General features: G+C 36.2%; 1 protein-coding gene across 1 annotated transcript; it reads left to right on the top strand.

Moving 5' to 3' along the window:
- Positions 1-1,009: 1,009 nt before the first annotated feature.
- LOC103331283 (non-specific phospholipase C3-like) lies at positions 1,010-5,058 on the top strand. Its single transcript, XM_008233901.2, has 4 exons — positions 1,010-1,770; positions 3,684-4,093; positions 4,279-4,449; positions 4,587-5,058. Exons 1-4 carry the CDS (start codon positions 1,142-1,144, stop codon positions 4,919-4,921), a joined length of 1,545 nt encoding a protein of 514 aa, XP_008232123.2. The 5' UTR covers positions 1,010-1,141; the 3' UTR covers positions 4,922-5,058.
- Positions 5,059-18,474: the final 13,416 nt, after the last annotated feature.

The raw sequence follows: 18,474 nt of genomic DNA, 5'->3' as shown, positions 1-18,474 counted from the left end.
AATAGGTGAGCATGATATCCTCAATAACCCTGGCTGAGGAATCCCTTAAGCAATAATGCCAACTGCCCATAATTAATGCGTGATAAGATGTTTCACATCTTCTCTCGCCTTAATCAAGGACAATTCATTCCTTGTGGTCTCCCTTTAATCTATGTGCCGTCTTAAGATTAACATGCGATTATTTTATCCCACACAAACCATTACCAATATTGAACCTTCACCATTATTTATTCTACTACAAGAAGGACTTCTGAAAACTATTCTTATACCTTGAAACCAAATGTAATGGCACCTTTGTGAACTAGCACAATCATTTTAGAAGAACAACGAAAATTTACACTGCCGCTTAAATGCACATGGAAATTGGGCACAAGAGATTGGAACTCATTTCGGAGAGGGGCAACAAGTCTTTTGGGTAGGAGAGAATGTTATTTGTTTATTTAATACTAGCTCCTTGGCACATGCTCACGCATGTGCCAATTAATTTTTTTTTATTTTTTATTTTTTTAGTATGAAGAAAAAATAACATGAGCAGTTATTATCTGATTTCATTTTTTATTTTATTTTTTAATATAAAAAATTTAAATTTACTATATTATCCTTATTTAATTAATAATTTCAATTCTTAATGTTTGAATTAACTAAAGGTATTTTATATATTTTGAATGTTTCACTATTCTCTGTCTTTTACTTTATATATATATATATATTATGTTTTATATTGAAATTACATTCTCAAAATTTATTAATTTTTTAAACAATTTATTTTTTTTAATCTATGCGACACACATTTGTCATCCACATAACTAAAAAGAAGTATCCCATAATTCTCATGTCATCAATTAACGAATAGTTTAAGTACTTCTTTGACCAAATATTGAGAGCATGGTATAATTGTTTTACATGAGGTAAATGAAATAATAGTAAAATGTAATTAGCCCCTAAAATGAATCACGTGTTTTTTTTTTCTCCAATATCCTCTCTCTCTCTCTCTCTCTCTCTCTCTCTCTCTCTCTCTCTATAGATACCCATTATCAAAACATCCAAAACGTAAGCTGAACAACATTTACACAATACTCATATTCCGACACCACCAAAACACCATTAATTGCCGCTGCCGCCACCACCACCACCACCAACAATGGTTACAGAGTCAAGCAGCAGCAGCAGCCCCATCAAAACGGTGGTCGTTTTGGTCCAAGAGAACCGCTCCTTCGACCACATGCTAGGGTGGATGAAGTCCCTAAACCCTGAGATCAACGGCGTCACCGGATCCGAATCCAACCCCATTTCCACCTCCGACCCGAACTCCGCCCTAGTCTTCTTGGGCGACAACTCCGCCTACGTGGACCCGGACCCAGGCCACTCCATCCAAGCCGTTTACGAGCAAGTCTTCGGCGAGCCATGGACGGAGGCCTCCGCCACCAAAACCCTTGCTCCCACAATGAAGGGTTTCGCCCAAAACGCAGAGAAGACACAGACTGGTCTTGCTGAGACGGTCATGAACGGTTTCAGGCCCGAAAACGTAGCCGTTCACAGGGAGCTGGTGAAGGAGTTTGCGGTGTGTGACCAATGGTTTGCTTCGGTTCCGGCTGCAACGCAGCCGAACCGTCAGTACATCCACTCTGCGACGTCGCATGGGCTGACGGGGAATGATACTAAGACGCTGGTCGAAGGGTTGCCTCAGAAGACTATATTTCAGTCGTTGGATGAAGAAGACTTTTCTTTCGGGATTTACTTTCAGACCTTCCCTTCCACTCTTCTGTACAGGTAAAAAAAATTCAAATCATTCTGTTTCAACAAGTTTCAGCATTTGTAACTTCCTCTTTCTTTTTTTTTCGTCTCTCTAAAAATATTGATTAATTTTTACCAACAAAAATATAAGTATTTGATGAGCAGAGAGATACAAGTGAATTTTGAGTGATAATTTTTTGAAAACTTGGAATTTATAACAAGCGATTTTAAAATTAATACATTAGAAACTTTTAGGTTCTTTTTTTTTGTTCTTTAGACCTGAATTAAGATATGTAGCCTACGTAATTCCATAATCTATATATATAGAGCAAAATACAGAGAATGATAAAATATTCAAAATACTAGAAAATACTCTTACTTAATACAAACATTAAGAATTGAAATTATTAATTAAATGATGATAATATGGTAAATTCACACTTTTTCATATATAAAAAATTAAAATTAAAACAAAAATAAGATAATGGATCCTATTTTTATGGAACGCAACTACCCATTATCTTTTTTAATTCTAAAATAAATTTAAATTTTTTAAAAAAGGCCTCTCACAAACGTGAAGCGCATATGAAGCTAGTTTCTAATTAAATATTTAAATAAGTGTTTAGAGTAACAATCCAGATAAAAGAATCCAAGACATTGATAACAAAAACACATAATAAAATATTGTCTTTTTATTTCATTGTTTTTGTTGCTTAATTTCTTCTCTAAAAAAATGAATTTAATTGGCCATAGACAATGCGAACTAAAAATAAAAATATTAGTACAAGCCAATAAGTTCTAGCACAGTAGAAGGGCGTTCACTTTTATATAAGAGATTTAGATTCGAAGTTCTAGCATAGTAGAAGTGCATTCACTTTCATATAAGAGATTTCAGATTCGAATTACATAGTATCCGTGAGAAAAAAATTAAGTACAAAATCTCTATTCCGAAAGGCTATGTTGCATAATTTCTAAAACGCCAGGTTGGAATTTTGGAGACTGCCAGCTGAATCCTTGCTAAGACTTCACCTAACTTTAAATGGTTAAACAAACGACTGAAGTATTATACAAAAGAAATCAAAGAGAAAATGAACTGGTCAACCTCTGCCCTTAAATTAATTAATATAAAGTACCTATACTTTATCAACAATTCTGCTTCAGCATGATTGATTATATATAATATATATAAAAGAACATGCATGCCATGTGAAAATCCACCTAATTAATGATTCCATTTGCCATTCAAATCCGAAGTTGTCCCCTTATTACATAACTATTGCTTTGTCGCTTCTCTCTTCCTAACCATTTAATTTATCAAGTCATTAACATGAAACCCATCATTACTTCAAAGTTATTTTAAAACACATGTTACTTTTTCTTTTGACATTATTTAAACAGACCAATTGCGCTATTAACAAAAAACAAAAGAAAAAATTGAAACATCCAATCTTGAAATTGGATGGCCAGTTGTTATATATATATATATATATATATATTATATGTCACATGGATCATTAATATTAATATAATTAATGTTTTCAGATAAGATATTTGTGTTGGAGTGTGAATCCCATGTCGGGGAATTAAAGTCTTACTTAATAGTTAAAACGACTTATGTCTTTCTATTCATTGCTAATTGATTTTAAGTTGGATACTTGCGAATAATTTGAAAATATTTGGATACATAAAAGATGAGAGGGAAAAAGAAATCATGATAACACATAAACAAAGACAATCGTTCTAGGTTATAATTTTAATTTTACAAAAGCAATCTATATATTGTCTTTCCTCACATGTATCACCTCTTGTTTTCTTAAACCTTCTATTATCTTATTCCTTCTCTATCTTTTTTGTCAAACCATTTATGGTAGAAATTCATTTATTTATTTTAATTAACAAAGAAGTAAAAAGCGCTCATGTTTCGTTTTGAATTTTAATTTACATGGCAGGAACCTAAGAAAATTGAAGTACATTAAGAATTTCCATCAGTTTGATCTGCAATTCAAGAAGCACTGCGAGGAGGGGAAGTTACCAAACTATGTGGTGGTGGAGCAAAGGTTCTTTGATGTGTTATCATTTCCTGCAAATGATGATCACCCGTCCCACGACGTTTCTGAAGGCCAGAAGTTTATAAAGGAAGTGTATGAAGCACTAAGAGCAAGTCCCCAATGGAATGAAATGTTGTTTGTAATAATATATGACGAGCATGGCGGTTTCTATGATCATGTTCCAACACCTGTGACGGATGTTCCTAGTCCAGATGATATCGCCGGTCCCGGGCCATACAACTTCAAATTCGATCGTCTTGGTGTCCGGGTTCCAGCCATCTTAATCTCTCCATGGATTGAACGTGGAACAGGTAACTCAAACAACTAAACTATTTGTATCGTATTTACTAATTATAAAAGTATGACTTAAGGGTAACCCCTTGCATAAATTTCCCATACATGGATGGGGATAAAAAAAAGTAGTCATTACAAGTCAGACAAAAAAAATTACTGGGTTACTAATTAATTTTTATTTATTTTTATAACAAAAATGCAGTGTTGCATGGGCCTTCAGGGCCATATCCCTCATCAGAATTCGAGCACTCCTCAATCCCAGCAACTGTGAAGAAGATTTTCAACCTAAAAGAGTTTCTTACAAAGCGTGATGCTTGGGCGGGAACCTTTGAGGGTGTCCTAAGTAGATCAACCCCAAGAACTGACTGTCCAGGTGAACCTAAATTTAAAGCTTTTTTGTTTTAATACATAAGTATCGATCTTTTTTATGCCTACAAATTTGTGGTGTTGTTGAATCACCGTTTGAGAGTTTTTGAGTGTTTCAACGTTTGACGTCTCTGCCTTTCGCAGTGACTTTGCCCGAACCTGTGAAACTACGAGAGACTACATCCAAAGACGGGGCCAAAATGAGTGATTTTCAAGAAGAAATAGTGCAATTGGCAGCGGCCATAAATGGGGACCATAGAAAGGATATTTATCCCAACAAACTGGTGGAGAAGATGTCTGTTTCCAAGGCTGTCAACTATGTGGAAGCATCGTTTAAGAAATTTTCAGATGAATGTGAGAAAGCCAGGGAAGGTGGAGCAGACGAATCTGAGATTGTGGTCTGTGCAACCTCACTTGAATCGCCATCTCCCAAGTCGTTTGCTAAAAAGATGTTTTCTTGCTTGGTTTGTGATCACTGATGATGACACAAATTTTCATTTTCATTTTTTGGTTTTTTGAATTGATTCCTAAGATTTGATCTGTGATCACAGCCTACTTTATTTGCATTTCTTGTAATAATTAATTTTTTATTATAAAATAATTCGTTCTTGGTTCACTTTTCTTTTTTCCGAATACAAGCGATAGTCTAAACTACAAGGAGAGCGGCTTTTCACATATACACTACCAAGGTTGATTACGGACCTAAAACCACTAGTATGCATATCAATACTGTTTTCCACTAGATTCATCAAAACAAAATTGTGAAAGAGTTTTTCTATAAATATTTTTTTTTGTTCAATCATAAATTCAATTAAAATGTCAGAGTAGACTTCACCTCTTTCTAAGATACGAATCATAACAAGACAGTAGATGCATGAAACACCAAATACGTACAAAAATACAAATGACTACAATTTATGTCCACAAGTGATTATAAAAATTTCGACCAAAAAAATAGTGATGATAATAATCCACGAAGAGAAAATAATAAAGAATACAACTTTAACAAAGAACAAATATATTCTTCCAATCGCACAAGTAACTTATCCCTGCTGTCAATAAAGAATTCTCTACTACAACAGTCTCTTTATTCAAGTTTCTAGAGGTTAAAAACAAAGTCGCAAGTGGAGTATAGCTCAATTGATTGAGCTCTTTCACTTACATCTATGTGGTTTGAAATTCCCAGACATCCAATGAATATTTGTGTAAACCCTCCTCTCCTAATCACTTGTACTCAAAAAACAAAGTAGTTATGCAACTTCATTATTTCATTCCAATTTTAGAGCTTGACTTCTCCTCTCCACATAACACCTCATTTAACTTCAGTTTAAGAGCTTGAAAGTTGACACATCACAAATTTTTTTAAAAAAAAAAAAAAAAAAAACAACAATTTGCTTCAAAGGTAACATAACTTCTTTAATTATTTGAAAAAAATTATAATTTAAAGTTTAAAATTTTTGTAAAGAAAAAGATACTTCTAGTAAACCATGTAGAATTGTAATGTTAATAAATCGCATAGTATTCAACAATTAGAATAAATATGAGATGATCAGTATAACATTTCTTTTTCATTTAGAAATTAATTAAAATTATATAAATAAAAAAATGTTTTATTTGGTATGTGATTAAACCTATTGTACCTCATATCAAAATAATAATAATAATAAAACCCTGTTGTACCTTGTTAAAAAAATACGTGACAATATATGAAAGAAGAAAGAAGTATTTAATTATAAAATCCCCTTCATTTGATATAAGTATATTATACAATGGGCTTGCTAAACGTCCTTAGACAAATAAGGATGGAACCCTAGTCCCCTCTCTCCCAAAAAACACTCCTAGAGCCGTTTTCACTTTGAGGGGGGAGGAAGCTACTGTTCTTCCTCCCCTCCCCCCTCTCCTCTCTTTTCTTCCTCCCTCTATTTTTCCCTCATTTTTAGAGACAAAAGGTTTTCCCTATTTGTCTTCGTTTTGTTATGATTTTCCTTCAACCATCACAGGCGACTACGTCTTAGCATCAGATCTTCACATGTGTTTTGGCATTGGATCTCCACCACCATCCTTTTTGCAGTTTCTTTATGTTTGGAATAAGTCACAGAGATTCTTTGGGTCCTTTGTGTAGTTTTCACCTCTCCTTGGTGAGAGCTTTTCATCTCTCATTTGTAAGAGTTTTATTTGTATTCTTATGATTTGGTTTTTTCAAGCTTTATTTCTTTTTGATTATTTTGAGTTTGCAATCTTAGTTGGGATGCCTATACTAGAGTTTCTTCGATCATGCGTGATCGTATAGTCATATTATTATTTTTATTTTAGTACTAATTGAAAACACATTACTCATCTACTATTACCTTAAATAAAGACCTACATATCAAAATGCTCAAATGTTTGAACCACATTGAATTAATTAATGTAGGGTTTAACATTGTAATTGAGAACCATATAACTAATGTATATGTGCGTTAAATGAATAATTTACTCAACGAATGACATTATTTACCCAACAAAGGAGCCCTTTATCATTTACTTGGTAAATTATTTTGTTCGTTATGTAATTTACCCAACAAACGAAATAATTTACCCAAGCCATCCCCGAGCAGAAAGTCAACCCTAAACCACTAAAAAACCCTAAGGATAGGGTTGCCCCTTGTTTTAAAAATTAGGAAATTAAGTAAATTATTTGGGCGCGGGATATTACACAGAGACTTTTTGGGTTCTTTGTGTAGTTTTCACCTCTCCTTGATGGGAGCTTTTCATCTCTCCTCTGTAAGAGTTTTATTTTTATTGTTATGGCTTGATTTTTTCAAGCTTTATATCTCTTTGATTATTTTGAGTTTGCAATCTTAGTTGGGATGCTTATTGATAGGCTTTTTAGTACCTGCGCAAATAGGGTTAAAACTCCTACAAAACTTGCAAGAATGACAAGGTTATTGTAGTATAAATGATTCTCACAAGGTCGTTCTCCGCATGGATTATTAAATAACTCGTAGCAACCAAATTCTAATTAATTATTGCAAAAGAGAAAGTTGAGATGTTTGAATTGAAGACCTTAAATTAAAAGGAATTTAACTAATAAAAATAAGGCAATATGCAAAATTAAAGCTAAGAGCAAGAGAAACAGTTGTGTTCTTAGAAATCAAATTAAGAAAGCACTAGGGATCCGCCGTCACCTTAACAATTCTATATAGTTCCCCCAATTACTTATGACCTATACATGCATATTGAACAGAAACTACATATTCTTGCTAAGGCTCGTGGCCTCACCCTAGCAAAAGAGAGTTAGTTACGCATGTTCACAATTGAAATCCAAGAAAATATCATTAAGAAGAATAAGAATGAAAACACCTGAAAGTCGCGAAAATCCAAAACCCTAGCAATTTCTCCAAAAACCAAAAAGAAACCAAAAAGGGAGTCCCCTAAATTGCTGTGAAAAGGAGCTTAAATACCTCCTAAAACCTAGCTGCCCAATCCCCACAAGGAAACTAGGTTAAAATAAGATAATACTAGGATATAAAATCCAAATTGGATTAGGAGAATCTGCCCAAATCTGCCCAGCCACGTTTTGGTCTCAAATCTCCTCCAAATCTGGCCCAAGATAGCTCGTTTTAAAGATAAAAACGTTCTGAACACTTCTCCAGAAGGCCACGAACCCATCTGAGGTCATCTTGGGCTCCAAAACACAATAAAAGCCCAAATCGTCACTATTCCAGCACCGCGCACTGCTCCTTTATTTTATCGCCAGAAAATAACCGCTTGGTAGAAAAGTCTTAAATTTTGATACGATCAAGCCAAGTGACTCATGAACGTCCTCCAACTGGAATTACTCCAAAATTCGTCCATTTGATTATGTTTTGCTCCAGAGGGAGTCGAAAGTCCTATATTGAAAATATAATTCAAAGTATCAAAATTCTTCCAAAATATTAACCAAAATATATTAAGAATGGGGTTAAATATATAATATAAAATATGCCCATCACTTATGCCAGAATTTCTTCAATCATTCGTGATCGTATAGTCATTTATTATTTTTATTTCAATTCTAATTGAAAACACATTGCTCATCTAATATTACCTTAAATAAAGACCTACATATAAAAATGCTCAAATGTTTCATCCACATTGAATTAATTAATGTAGGGTTTAACATTGTAATTGAGAACCATATAACTAATGTATATGTGCGTTCAATTAATAATTTACTCAACGAATGACATTATTTACCCAACAAACGAGCCCTTTATCGTTTACTTGGTAAATTATTATGTTTGTTATGTAATTTACCCAATGAACGATCCCCTTAGTGTTCCTTGTGTAAATTATTATGTTTGCTTGGTAACAAGTCTAAATGCCTGTTACCCACTGAACATCAATTTTTACCCAACGAACGCTGAGGGAGTCGTTCGTTACTCAACGAATGACATTATTTACCCAACGAACGAACCCTTTATCATTTACCAGGTAAATTATTCCGTTCGTTATGCAATTTACCCTACGAATGACATAATTTATCCAATGAATGAGCCCCTTAGTGTTTGTTGTGTAAATTATTTTGTTTGCTTAGTAACGAGTCCAAATTCCTATAACCCATCGAACGTCAATATTACCTAAACGAACGCTAAATGAGACGTTCATTGAGTAAATCATAGCGTTCATTGAGTAATTTACTCACCAAACAATATTGTTTACCTAACAAACGAGCTCTTTTTCGTTTACCAGGTAAATTATTTCGTTCGTTAAGTGATTTATTTTTTGTCAAGGTGTTTGTTAAGTGATTTATGCAACGAACGACATAGTTTACCCAATGAACGCTGAGGGACTCGTTCATTGAGTAAATCATGGCATTCGTAGGGTAATTTGGTCAAGGGATGACATCATTTGCCTGACGAATGAGTCACTTAGCATTTGTTAGGTAGGTTTGTTAGAATAAATTATTCAATAGAACTTTTTTGATTTACTACTAAATTGAACCACAATGAATTAATGGAAAGAAAATTGAACTCTGTTGATCAATTGTTACTATATATTTTTAATTAACAAAAAAAAATCAATAATATCAAACATATTACTGTTGAAACAAATATGAATTTAAAAGCTTTCAACAAAAAGAATTACTAAATGGCCGAATGATTGAACCACATTGATTTAATGAAAAATAAAATTGAACCACATTTGAAAGCTCATATGTGCAACTCTCAGTTTACAATATACAATTGCATAAATTGATATTGTTAAATTAGTGTAGTCATGTACTTGATTGGAAAATCTCATTTATGTATGGCTCCCTAAAGTGCATCACCCCGGGATATTGAAGAAGGGAAAGACCTGCATCAACAAGCATTAAAGTAATGAGTACTGAGGAAAGAGCAAGCAACCAAGAAAAGAAGAGATTAGGATGCATACTGCAACATATATCCTAAATCTGGAATAAAAAAGATCTCAATCATGTGCTGGATCCATAAGAAACAAATGGAAAAGATTCATTGAGTTCGGAGATGAAAGCCTTTGAATTGCTTAAACAAACATCATCCCCCGACCCCATCTACAACGAAAAAGGAAGGGTTTAGGGAGGTTTTAGTTAGACAGAACTTTTCCTAAAGTTGAGTAATTTCGTATATAGAAGATAATTTTTTCTTTTTAACAGGTCCTTCCATCCATTCACGAAATATTTATTCACGAGATCTGACGATTGATGATTTTATGAAAGTAGGTTCGAATGAATTCTGCTCTTTGATTTTGGTCTTTCTTGGTCACTATAAATTGGTTTAAAATGCGAAGAATTGACACATGAGAGAAGAGCACATTTCAAGATGAGATGCAGTTTGCAAATGCTGACTGCAGTTCAAACACGGTGAAATTATGCCTGCCTATACTCATTTTGCCCAAGAAACAGTGAATCACTCAATTTTTTAACTATACGTCAACTGTCTAGCTAGCTATGAAGATTATGTTCAGCCACCTCAATCACTACTACACTTTAGGCTTTGCGCGACGAAGGAATGTTCGTCGCGCAAACATGATTTTAGTCGCACAAAATTATGTGCGACAGAAGTTTCGTCACGCAGAATTCGTCGCGCAAAGATTGTGAAGAAAGACTTTGCGCGACGAATTTATGACCTTCGTCGCGCAAAAGAGTGCGACGTAGCACCTTCGTTACAAAAAACGTTTCGAGACGACCAAATTGTCCGAGGCACAAATGTTTGCGCGACGAAAGGCTGTTCGTCGCACCAAGAATGCGCGACGGAGTGCTTCGTCGCGCGAGATACGTGAAATTTGCACGACGAAAACACCTTCGTCGCGCAATTAGTCTTTGCACGACGAAAAGCGTCGTTGCATACAATTCGCGTGATTTAAAATATTCGTTGCATACACATTTCGCAACGAAACTCTTCGTCGCGCATGATTAAATGAAGTGTATTAAAAATATATTTTTCAACTTTTTTTTTTATAAATGATTTTGCGCGACAATATACATTTTGTAGCGCAAAAGTAATATATATATATATATTATATAATAAAAAATAAATTTTGGAAAAAAATAAATTTGGTTTTTTTTTTTAAAATTAAAATGAAATTGCAATAAAAAGATTAATCGTAAAGAAAACATTTATTATATAAAATAAAATGCATGTATACAAGAGAAATATTTTAAAAGTAATTATAAAAATAAAAAACTAATCAAATAATGTTTCAAAATCTACTTGGTCATCTGCCACATGCGGCTAGGAGGTGCAGGCGTCTCAGGGGCTATGGTCTGCTGGGGATGCTCGAGGTGGGCGGGCTCGGAGGTCGGCGCACAAAATTCGGAATTGGAATGCGGACCACGCGAGAGACTGCAGAATCATCGACATCGACCCTCAAGCTTGGCAACCCGCGATGTCAAAGCAGTCACCGACCGTTTGCTGCGACAATGACCGCGGTCGAGGTTCCCTCTGTCGGGCATTCCTCATCCCCCTACAATATGTTCCCGGCCTCCTCCCGAGAGTCTGATCCAACGTCTGCGTTAAAATCTGAAATCCAGCATCCTGTGGAGGATCCACAGACTTGATCAGAGTCTCGGGAGGAAGTTGGGAGGCGGACTCCTGAAGAACCAACTGGCTCTTCTCCACTATCGTCGTCTGTTTAACATTACATAAAATATAAATTAAAACATGCATATAAATTGAAAGCGTAACATAAGAATTAAAATTAAATAATACTTACATGAAGGGACTCGGCCAACTCATTCCCGAGTCGAACATAAACGTCACCAAAGACGTCGATCTCTGGAAATTTCGACTCCCCCTAAATTGAACAAGAGAAGGAAAATATTAGTATGAACAAAATAAATTAATAATAATGACGTATTAAAAATGAAATATAAATTATATTGTTCTTACCCGACGCCGTGCATCCATCCTATATGAGAAGGGCCTAGATCCGGAATGGTGGAGAAGAGTCTTCTTCTTCCTATTGCCCTTATTCACTTGGGCTTTATTCTGTTATACAAAAAATAAAACGTATTTGTTGAAATATAAATAAATTAAATAATAATGACATATAAAAAATAAAATAAACATTAATAAGAAATATGTAATAATTAAAAAAATACCACATAATCGAGCACTTGAAAATGAGCGCAGAGCCACGCCCAACTATCCTCCCGCCCCTTAAGCTCCTTCGGGCAACCTTCCTGAAGAGCGACTTTCGGATCATCAAACGCCTCAAAATGGTGGTGCAAGTCGCTTTTCCATTGCTTGTACCTCTCATCGAAGAGTCTGTTGATGTACGCCATCGACTCCTCATTGAGGTCCTCTAAGTGGTAGTTCATCTGCAATAAATTAATTACATACATTAAGTAATAGAAATATATAAAGTTTGAAAGAAAAATAATTAAAAGATAGGAAACATACCGACAACTGGCCGCGAATCTTCATCTTGATCTCGTCAGGCATGACCTTCTTAGACTTCCATTGCATCGAGCAATGGGTCCGAACGATGTGGCCAATGTCATGGGCCAAGGAGCTATGCAACTGGGCCGTCGGTGCAGCCCAATGGCGCTCGTCGTATCCGATCTTGTCATTGTTGGTCACCGGGTGACCTTCGCCGTCTTCAACTGCCGACATGGCCCTCGGGTGTTCCTCTTGGTTGTAAAGGGATAGGACAATACTGTTGAATAAATAACAAATTTAACCATTAAAAAAAATGAAAGTGGAAGGGTATATAAACTTGGCGGTGCCTGAGGCACCGATGCCGTCGATCGATGTGGTGTCGGTGGTCTTTGGCGGGCGGTGCCGCCGCCTAAGCGCTAACGAGCCGCACTAAAAGAAGCGATGATGCGGCGCTGGGATCCCCGGGACCAGCTAGCATGTGGTCTGCTCCATCGATGCTAGAGCGGTGGCAGCCGATACGGTTGAGCCAAGGGCTCGAACTCGGTGTAGTCGTCACCGCCCTACGATGTCTAATCAAGTCTGACATCTGCACAATTTCATTAATACACATACAAATTAATCAAATTTAGCACATACAATGTCATTAAAAAATTGAACTAATTAATTAAAATCATAGTTTGACCTAGTGTTTACGATTTCGGAGTATCTGAGACTCTGATCCACGATTCGTCGAATTCTAAACAATCCTCTAAATACATGGTACCACATACGTGAGTTTGAGCTTGATCCAACGGTTCGAACATATCAAACCTAGAAATCGCACAATAGCCAAAATTCGTTCGAGACTCAAACGGTAACCAAATTCCAATCCGAGCACACCTACGCGCTCGTGACAACAAGGGGATTGCACTGGGACCCAATGCCCAATGCTCTGATACTCCACGCGCAACCACACGCGCCATGCATGGGTGCCCAAAGCAATAACAATTGCAGGAAAATCCTAAAAATTAAGGGCCAAGGTTCCTATCCTAGGTTTAAAACATCAATTGGAGGCACTTTTGTTCTCGGACCTACCCCAAAAAACGGTCGAAAGTGGCTAGAATTTCAATTTAAAAACCGGCCGAAACCTAGGGTTTCAAATTCACTACCCTATGGAAACAATCAATCAAATCCTACGCAACCATCAGCTAAAGCATAAAAAATAGTCCAGAAAGCATACGTCAATTGTTGGATTTGGTGCCCGGAGGAGAGAGAACAACGACGGCGAAGATTCGGCTGAAACGAAGGAAATCACGGCGGTGGATGGACAGCGACGGCGGGAAGCTCCGGGGTTCGACGGTTGTGGTGGCCGGTCTGAATTGGGGCGGAGTAGGAGCTGAGGTCATGGCGGAGAGAGAGAGAGTTTTAGGGCGGATTTGAGGAACTAGGGAAGAAGGAGAAGATTGCGAGTTTCAGAAAACTTATTCGACTTTGCGCGACGAATAAGTAAAAGCGTCTCTCAAAATTCATTTAAATGAATTTTGCGCGACGAAATAAATTACATTTCCGTCGCGCAATGTCGCCATCTCCGCCAAAATTTGGGATTAGTGTTTAGGGTTTGCACATTTTGCGCGACGGAAGAGTTTCCTACGTCGCGCAAGGTTCTGAAGTTACCCACTTTGCGCGACGGAAAGTACTTGTTTTGTCACGCAAATTTGTCCATCCGCCCAAATTTTGGGATTCGATTTTGCGCGAGAAGATAAATGAAATGATATTGCGCGACGAAAGAGACATTCGTTGCGCAAGCTCTGATTTGCCAAAAAATTACTAAGTGTTGGGGCGGAGAGGGGTTGAAATTCTTACTCAGATTGCGCGACGAAATTGACTCTGACTTGTCGCGCAAGACTCTATCTGTAACCTTTGCGCGACGAATACTTGGTCAATTCATCGCGCAAGCTCTGATTTGCCAAATTTGTTTTACTAAGTGTTGGGGTGGAGAGGGGCTGAAATTCTTCCTTAGATTGCACGACGAAAGAGAATTAGGTTCGTCGCACAAGCCTCTTTGTGTAACCTTTGAGCGACGAATAATTGGTCCTTTCGTCGAGCAACTCTCTAATTTGCCACCACATTTTACTAAGTGTTTTTGTGTGTGCCTTTGTTCTGAGGGAGAATGCGCGACGAAAGGAGACGTGTTTAAATCACGCAAGACTTTTCTATGCACTTTGCGCAACAAATATATAGTAGTTTCGTCGCGCAAACCCATACCCTTATACCCTAAAACCTATACCTTAAACCCTAAACCCTAACTCCTAAACTAGTTTCAATGATCCAACCGGCAATCTTGTTTTTTTATAGTTCGAGATCGTATACGTCGAAAATCGGAATAAATGAACATTCAGAGATTGAGTAACGGGACAAAACTTTTTGACGGTTCTAAACAAAAAGTCACGATTCAATGGTGATTTTAACCCCGATTTTGAAATTTTTTTACAGCTGTATTTCTTGACCCTATATGAATACAGAGACTGAATTTGATCTTCAATTTTAGATATTTACAGGAAAGTATAAATAAATTCTTCATTTTTGGTGAATATTGTGTTTTGATGGCATACGCATTCTACCCAACTAGTTTCAGTAATCCAGCCGTCAAACTTGTTTGTTTATACTTCGAGATTGTATACGTCGAAAATTGAAAAAAAATAACATTCAAAGATCAAGTAACGGGACAAAATTTTTCGACAGTTATAAACGAAAAGTCATGATTTAGCGGTTATTTTGATTACTTTTTACAGCTACACTCTTTGACCCTATATGAATACAATGAACTTCTTCGATCGTCAATTTCAAATATATACGTGTGTATATATCAAATATATATATATATATGTTTGCGCGACGAGAGATCTTGTTTCGTCGCGTAAAATGTAATTGCGCGATGGAAACATTTGTCGCGCAAAATTTGAAGTGTGCGCGACGCGTATCTTCTCCGTCGCGCAAAATCCACGCGACGATGGTTTATTCGTCGTGCAAGGTTATCTTCATTTACATATAATTAAACTGAATTATTGATCATTACATATAATTAATTGTATGAAAGTATGATTTATTCTATTCTCTTTTGATTTGAGAATTGAAGGATTGTTGATTTTGTGAGTTCAAATCAAAGAAAGTTTTTTGGTGTATCTTATTTTCTTTTTATTCATTTGTTCTCTTCTATGAATAATAACATATTTATAATAATTAAATAATGATCAATAATTCAGCTTATAAATATATAGTTATATATATTTTATTACGTAGTAAATAAATAAATTACTAAATAGTAAATGATCAATAACAAACCTCTTGATATAACAAGAAATTTATTATTGCTCCTTTACTTTCTTCCGTGAAATTGGTTAACTGGGTCTTGCATATTTCTATATCTCCCCAATTCTCTTTCTTGTTTATAATTTTCTTTTTTTAAAAGTGTTTTGTCAAAATAAATTTAAACTTTTTTATTAAAATGATTTGGATATATTGATTTACCAATGGTTTATAACTACATTTATTTTAATAATGTTTCATTTCTCCACATATATAATGTTTGGATAAAACAACTACATATATTCAAACATTTGCATTACACAAAATATGTCCACTAACATAATAAAATTACAACAAAATTCATCATTCATCATCTGAACTATAATAACTTTCGTTATCGTCGCTATCATCACTTTCGGTCTCCCAATCATCTTCCTCCTCCTCTTTCTCCGCCTCCTCTATAATTACATCATCGTCGTTGCTCGGGCCCACTGCAACATCGTATCGCAGAAGATCACCGAGGTCAATTGTAATTGACTGAATCGGTATTTCGATTGAAGATACTCCTTGTATTTGAAACGGTTCTTGTATAACATTTGTATCTTGAAGTGTTTCCGCATCATTTTCCATTGAAGATTCTAAACGTTGGTCAGCCACATTGTCGACGTCATTGTTAGCTGGGTCTAGTTATAGTATAGCATACACGTTCCTTTGATCCATCTTCTGAACAACTTTCCAACCGCTCCGGGCTTTAGGGTCATATAGATACACAATTTGTGCAACCATGTTTGCCATCATACCAAGTTTTGTTCATGTTCATAGATAGTAAGCCATGATCGATTTTAACACTTCCCGGCCTATTTGGGTTGGTGTCAAACCATCAACTCTTAAACATGATCACTTGGTATCGATCTTTGTAAAGCAATTGCACGACAGTTGTGAGTTTACCATAGAAATCAATGTCCGTACTTTCGCCTCCACAGGACATTGACACCGCTGTTTTGCGTACACAACTTTTCATCTCGTGCAACCCCCAAAAATTTGACGCTGTTAACACTACAACCCGAGAACAATTTAGCGCAAATCGGGCTGAATGTCAAGTTATATAACTCATCACTATAAGTTGGGGAATTCAATGATTTCAACTTATTCACCTAATATTATACAAAACCATTCACATGTTAGTCTGACAAAATCAAATACTACAATTTATATTTCTCAAATAACAAACACTTATAACTTACAGAATCCAAAAACCATTGTGGAAACAATTTACGGTGTTTCTAGGCAACCAAATGTGATGGATGTTCTTGCTTCATCATCTCTTCATGCTCATATAAGTATGCCATGATCTCATCACAATTGTTCAGTACGAACCAATGCGCTACCTCCATGTCATTTCTAGAAAACTACTCTCCTCGTCTAGGATCTCCAAAGGGTCGTGCGCTTTAGGCAAAAACAGAAAGTTTTTCATTTCTCATACTTCCGTTATGATTGCGCTGAGGACGATTGAAATCGTCTCCACATCTTTTAAATACATTCCGCAGAAAGTAAGGGACTCATATTGAGCCCAAGCCTCTACAATTGATCCTTCGGGCTTCGCCCTGTTGCGTACACTTTTTTTCAGTTCTCCGAGAAGCGTGCCAAAATAAAACGATATGATACAAATTATCAAGCATGTGATAATGATGCATACACAAACGATAAGGATTATATACCTTTCTATTGGATACATCCAGCGATAGTTGACAGAACCAGCAAGCAATGCCTCTTCTGGCAAGTGAACCATCACATGCATCATACTTGTGAAGAAAGCTGGAGGAAATATCATCTCAAACTTGCATAGGACTTGGACAATGTCATGGTGCAACTGAAACATGTCCGTCTTTTACAATGTTTTTGCCGTCAGTTGGGAAAAAAATCTGGACCATAAAATGATTCACTTCACTACATCTTCTGGCAATAGGTGTCGAATACCCACAAGAAGTAGGCGTTGCATAAACACATGGCAGTCATGGCTCTTAAGTCTAGTAAATTTACCCCCATCAACATTAACGCAACGTGCGATATTAGAAGCATACCCATCGGGAAACTTTACAGACGATACAAACTTTAGAAACTCTTTCTTGTCATTCAGGTTTCATAGAAAAGAATGCAAGATCCCTTCTAGCTTTATCACTGTCCCTATTAATCCATAAACCCCTTCGTATGCCCATTGTTTCCAAATCAAGACGAGCTTTGATCATGTCCTTTGTCTTGCCCTCGATATCTAGAATCGTGCCCACCAATGTGTCGAATACATTTTTCTCAACATGCATCACATCTAGATTGTGCCTCAATTTGAGTTTCAACCAATATGGGAGCTCAAAATACATAAGCTTGTGTGTCCAGTTCATATGTATAGAAGGTCTGATCAGACTAAATGTTTTCTCGAACGGAGCAAAATCCAACCGGTTAAGCTGGTCCAATATCACATCATCGGACCATTCTCTAGGTCTGAGGTGACACTATGTGTTCCCGTCGAACTTTTTATCTTTTTCCCTCCACTCGCGGTCCTATGGCAACCATCTCCGATGACCAAGGTAAAAAACTTTTCCAGCGTGCCAACCAAAAGTTACATCTTCCTTCCATACAAGACATGCCATATAACCCTTTGTGCTTCATCCAAAAACCATTGCATATGCTGAGAAATCATTCACAGTCCACATAACTGCTGCCCGCAAAGTGAACATCTTCCCAGTTGATTTATCGTATGTGCGAACACCGTTTGTCCATAAATCCTTCAGCTCATCAACCAACGGCCTTAAGTAAACATCGATTGACCTGCCAGGATCCTCAGTTATCAAAACAGTCATCATCGTGTATTATTTTTTCATGCATTT

The sequence above is a fragment of the Prunus mume genome, linkage group LG5, assembly GCF_029339155.1.
Source record: "Prunus mume cultivar Tortuosa linkage group LG5, ASM2933915v1, whole genome shotgun sequence".
In the NCBI taxonomy this organism is placed as follows: domain Eukaryota; kingdom Viridiplantae; phylum Streptophyta; class Magnoliopsida; order Rosales; family Rosaceae; genus Prunus; species Prunus mume.
Note: the sequence above shows the minus strand (reverse complement) of the source record. Positions and strands in the feature narration are given on the sequence as shown.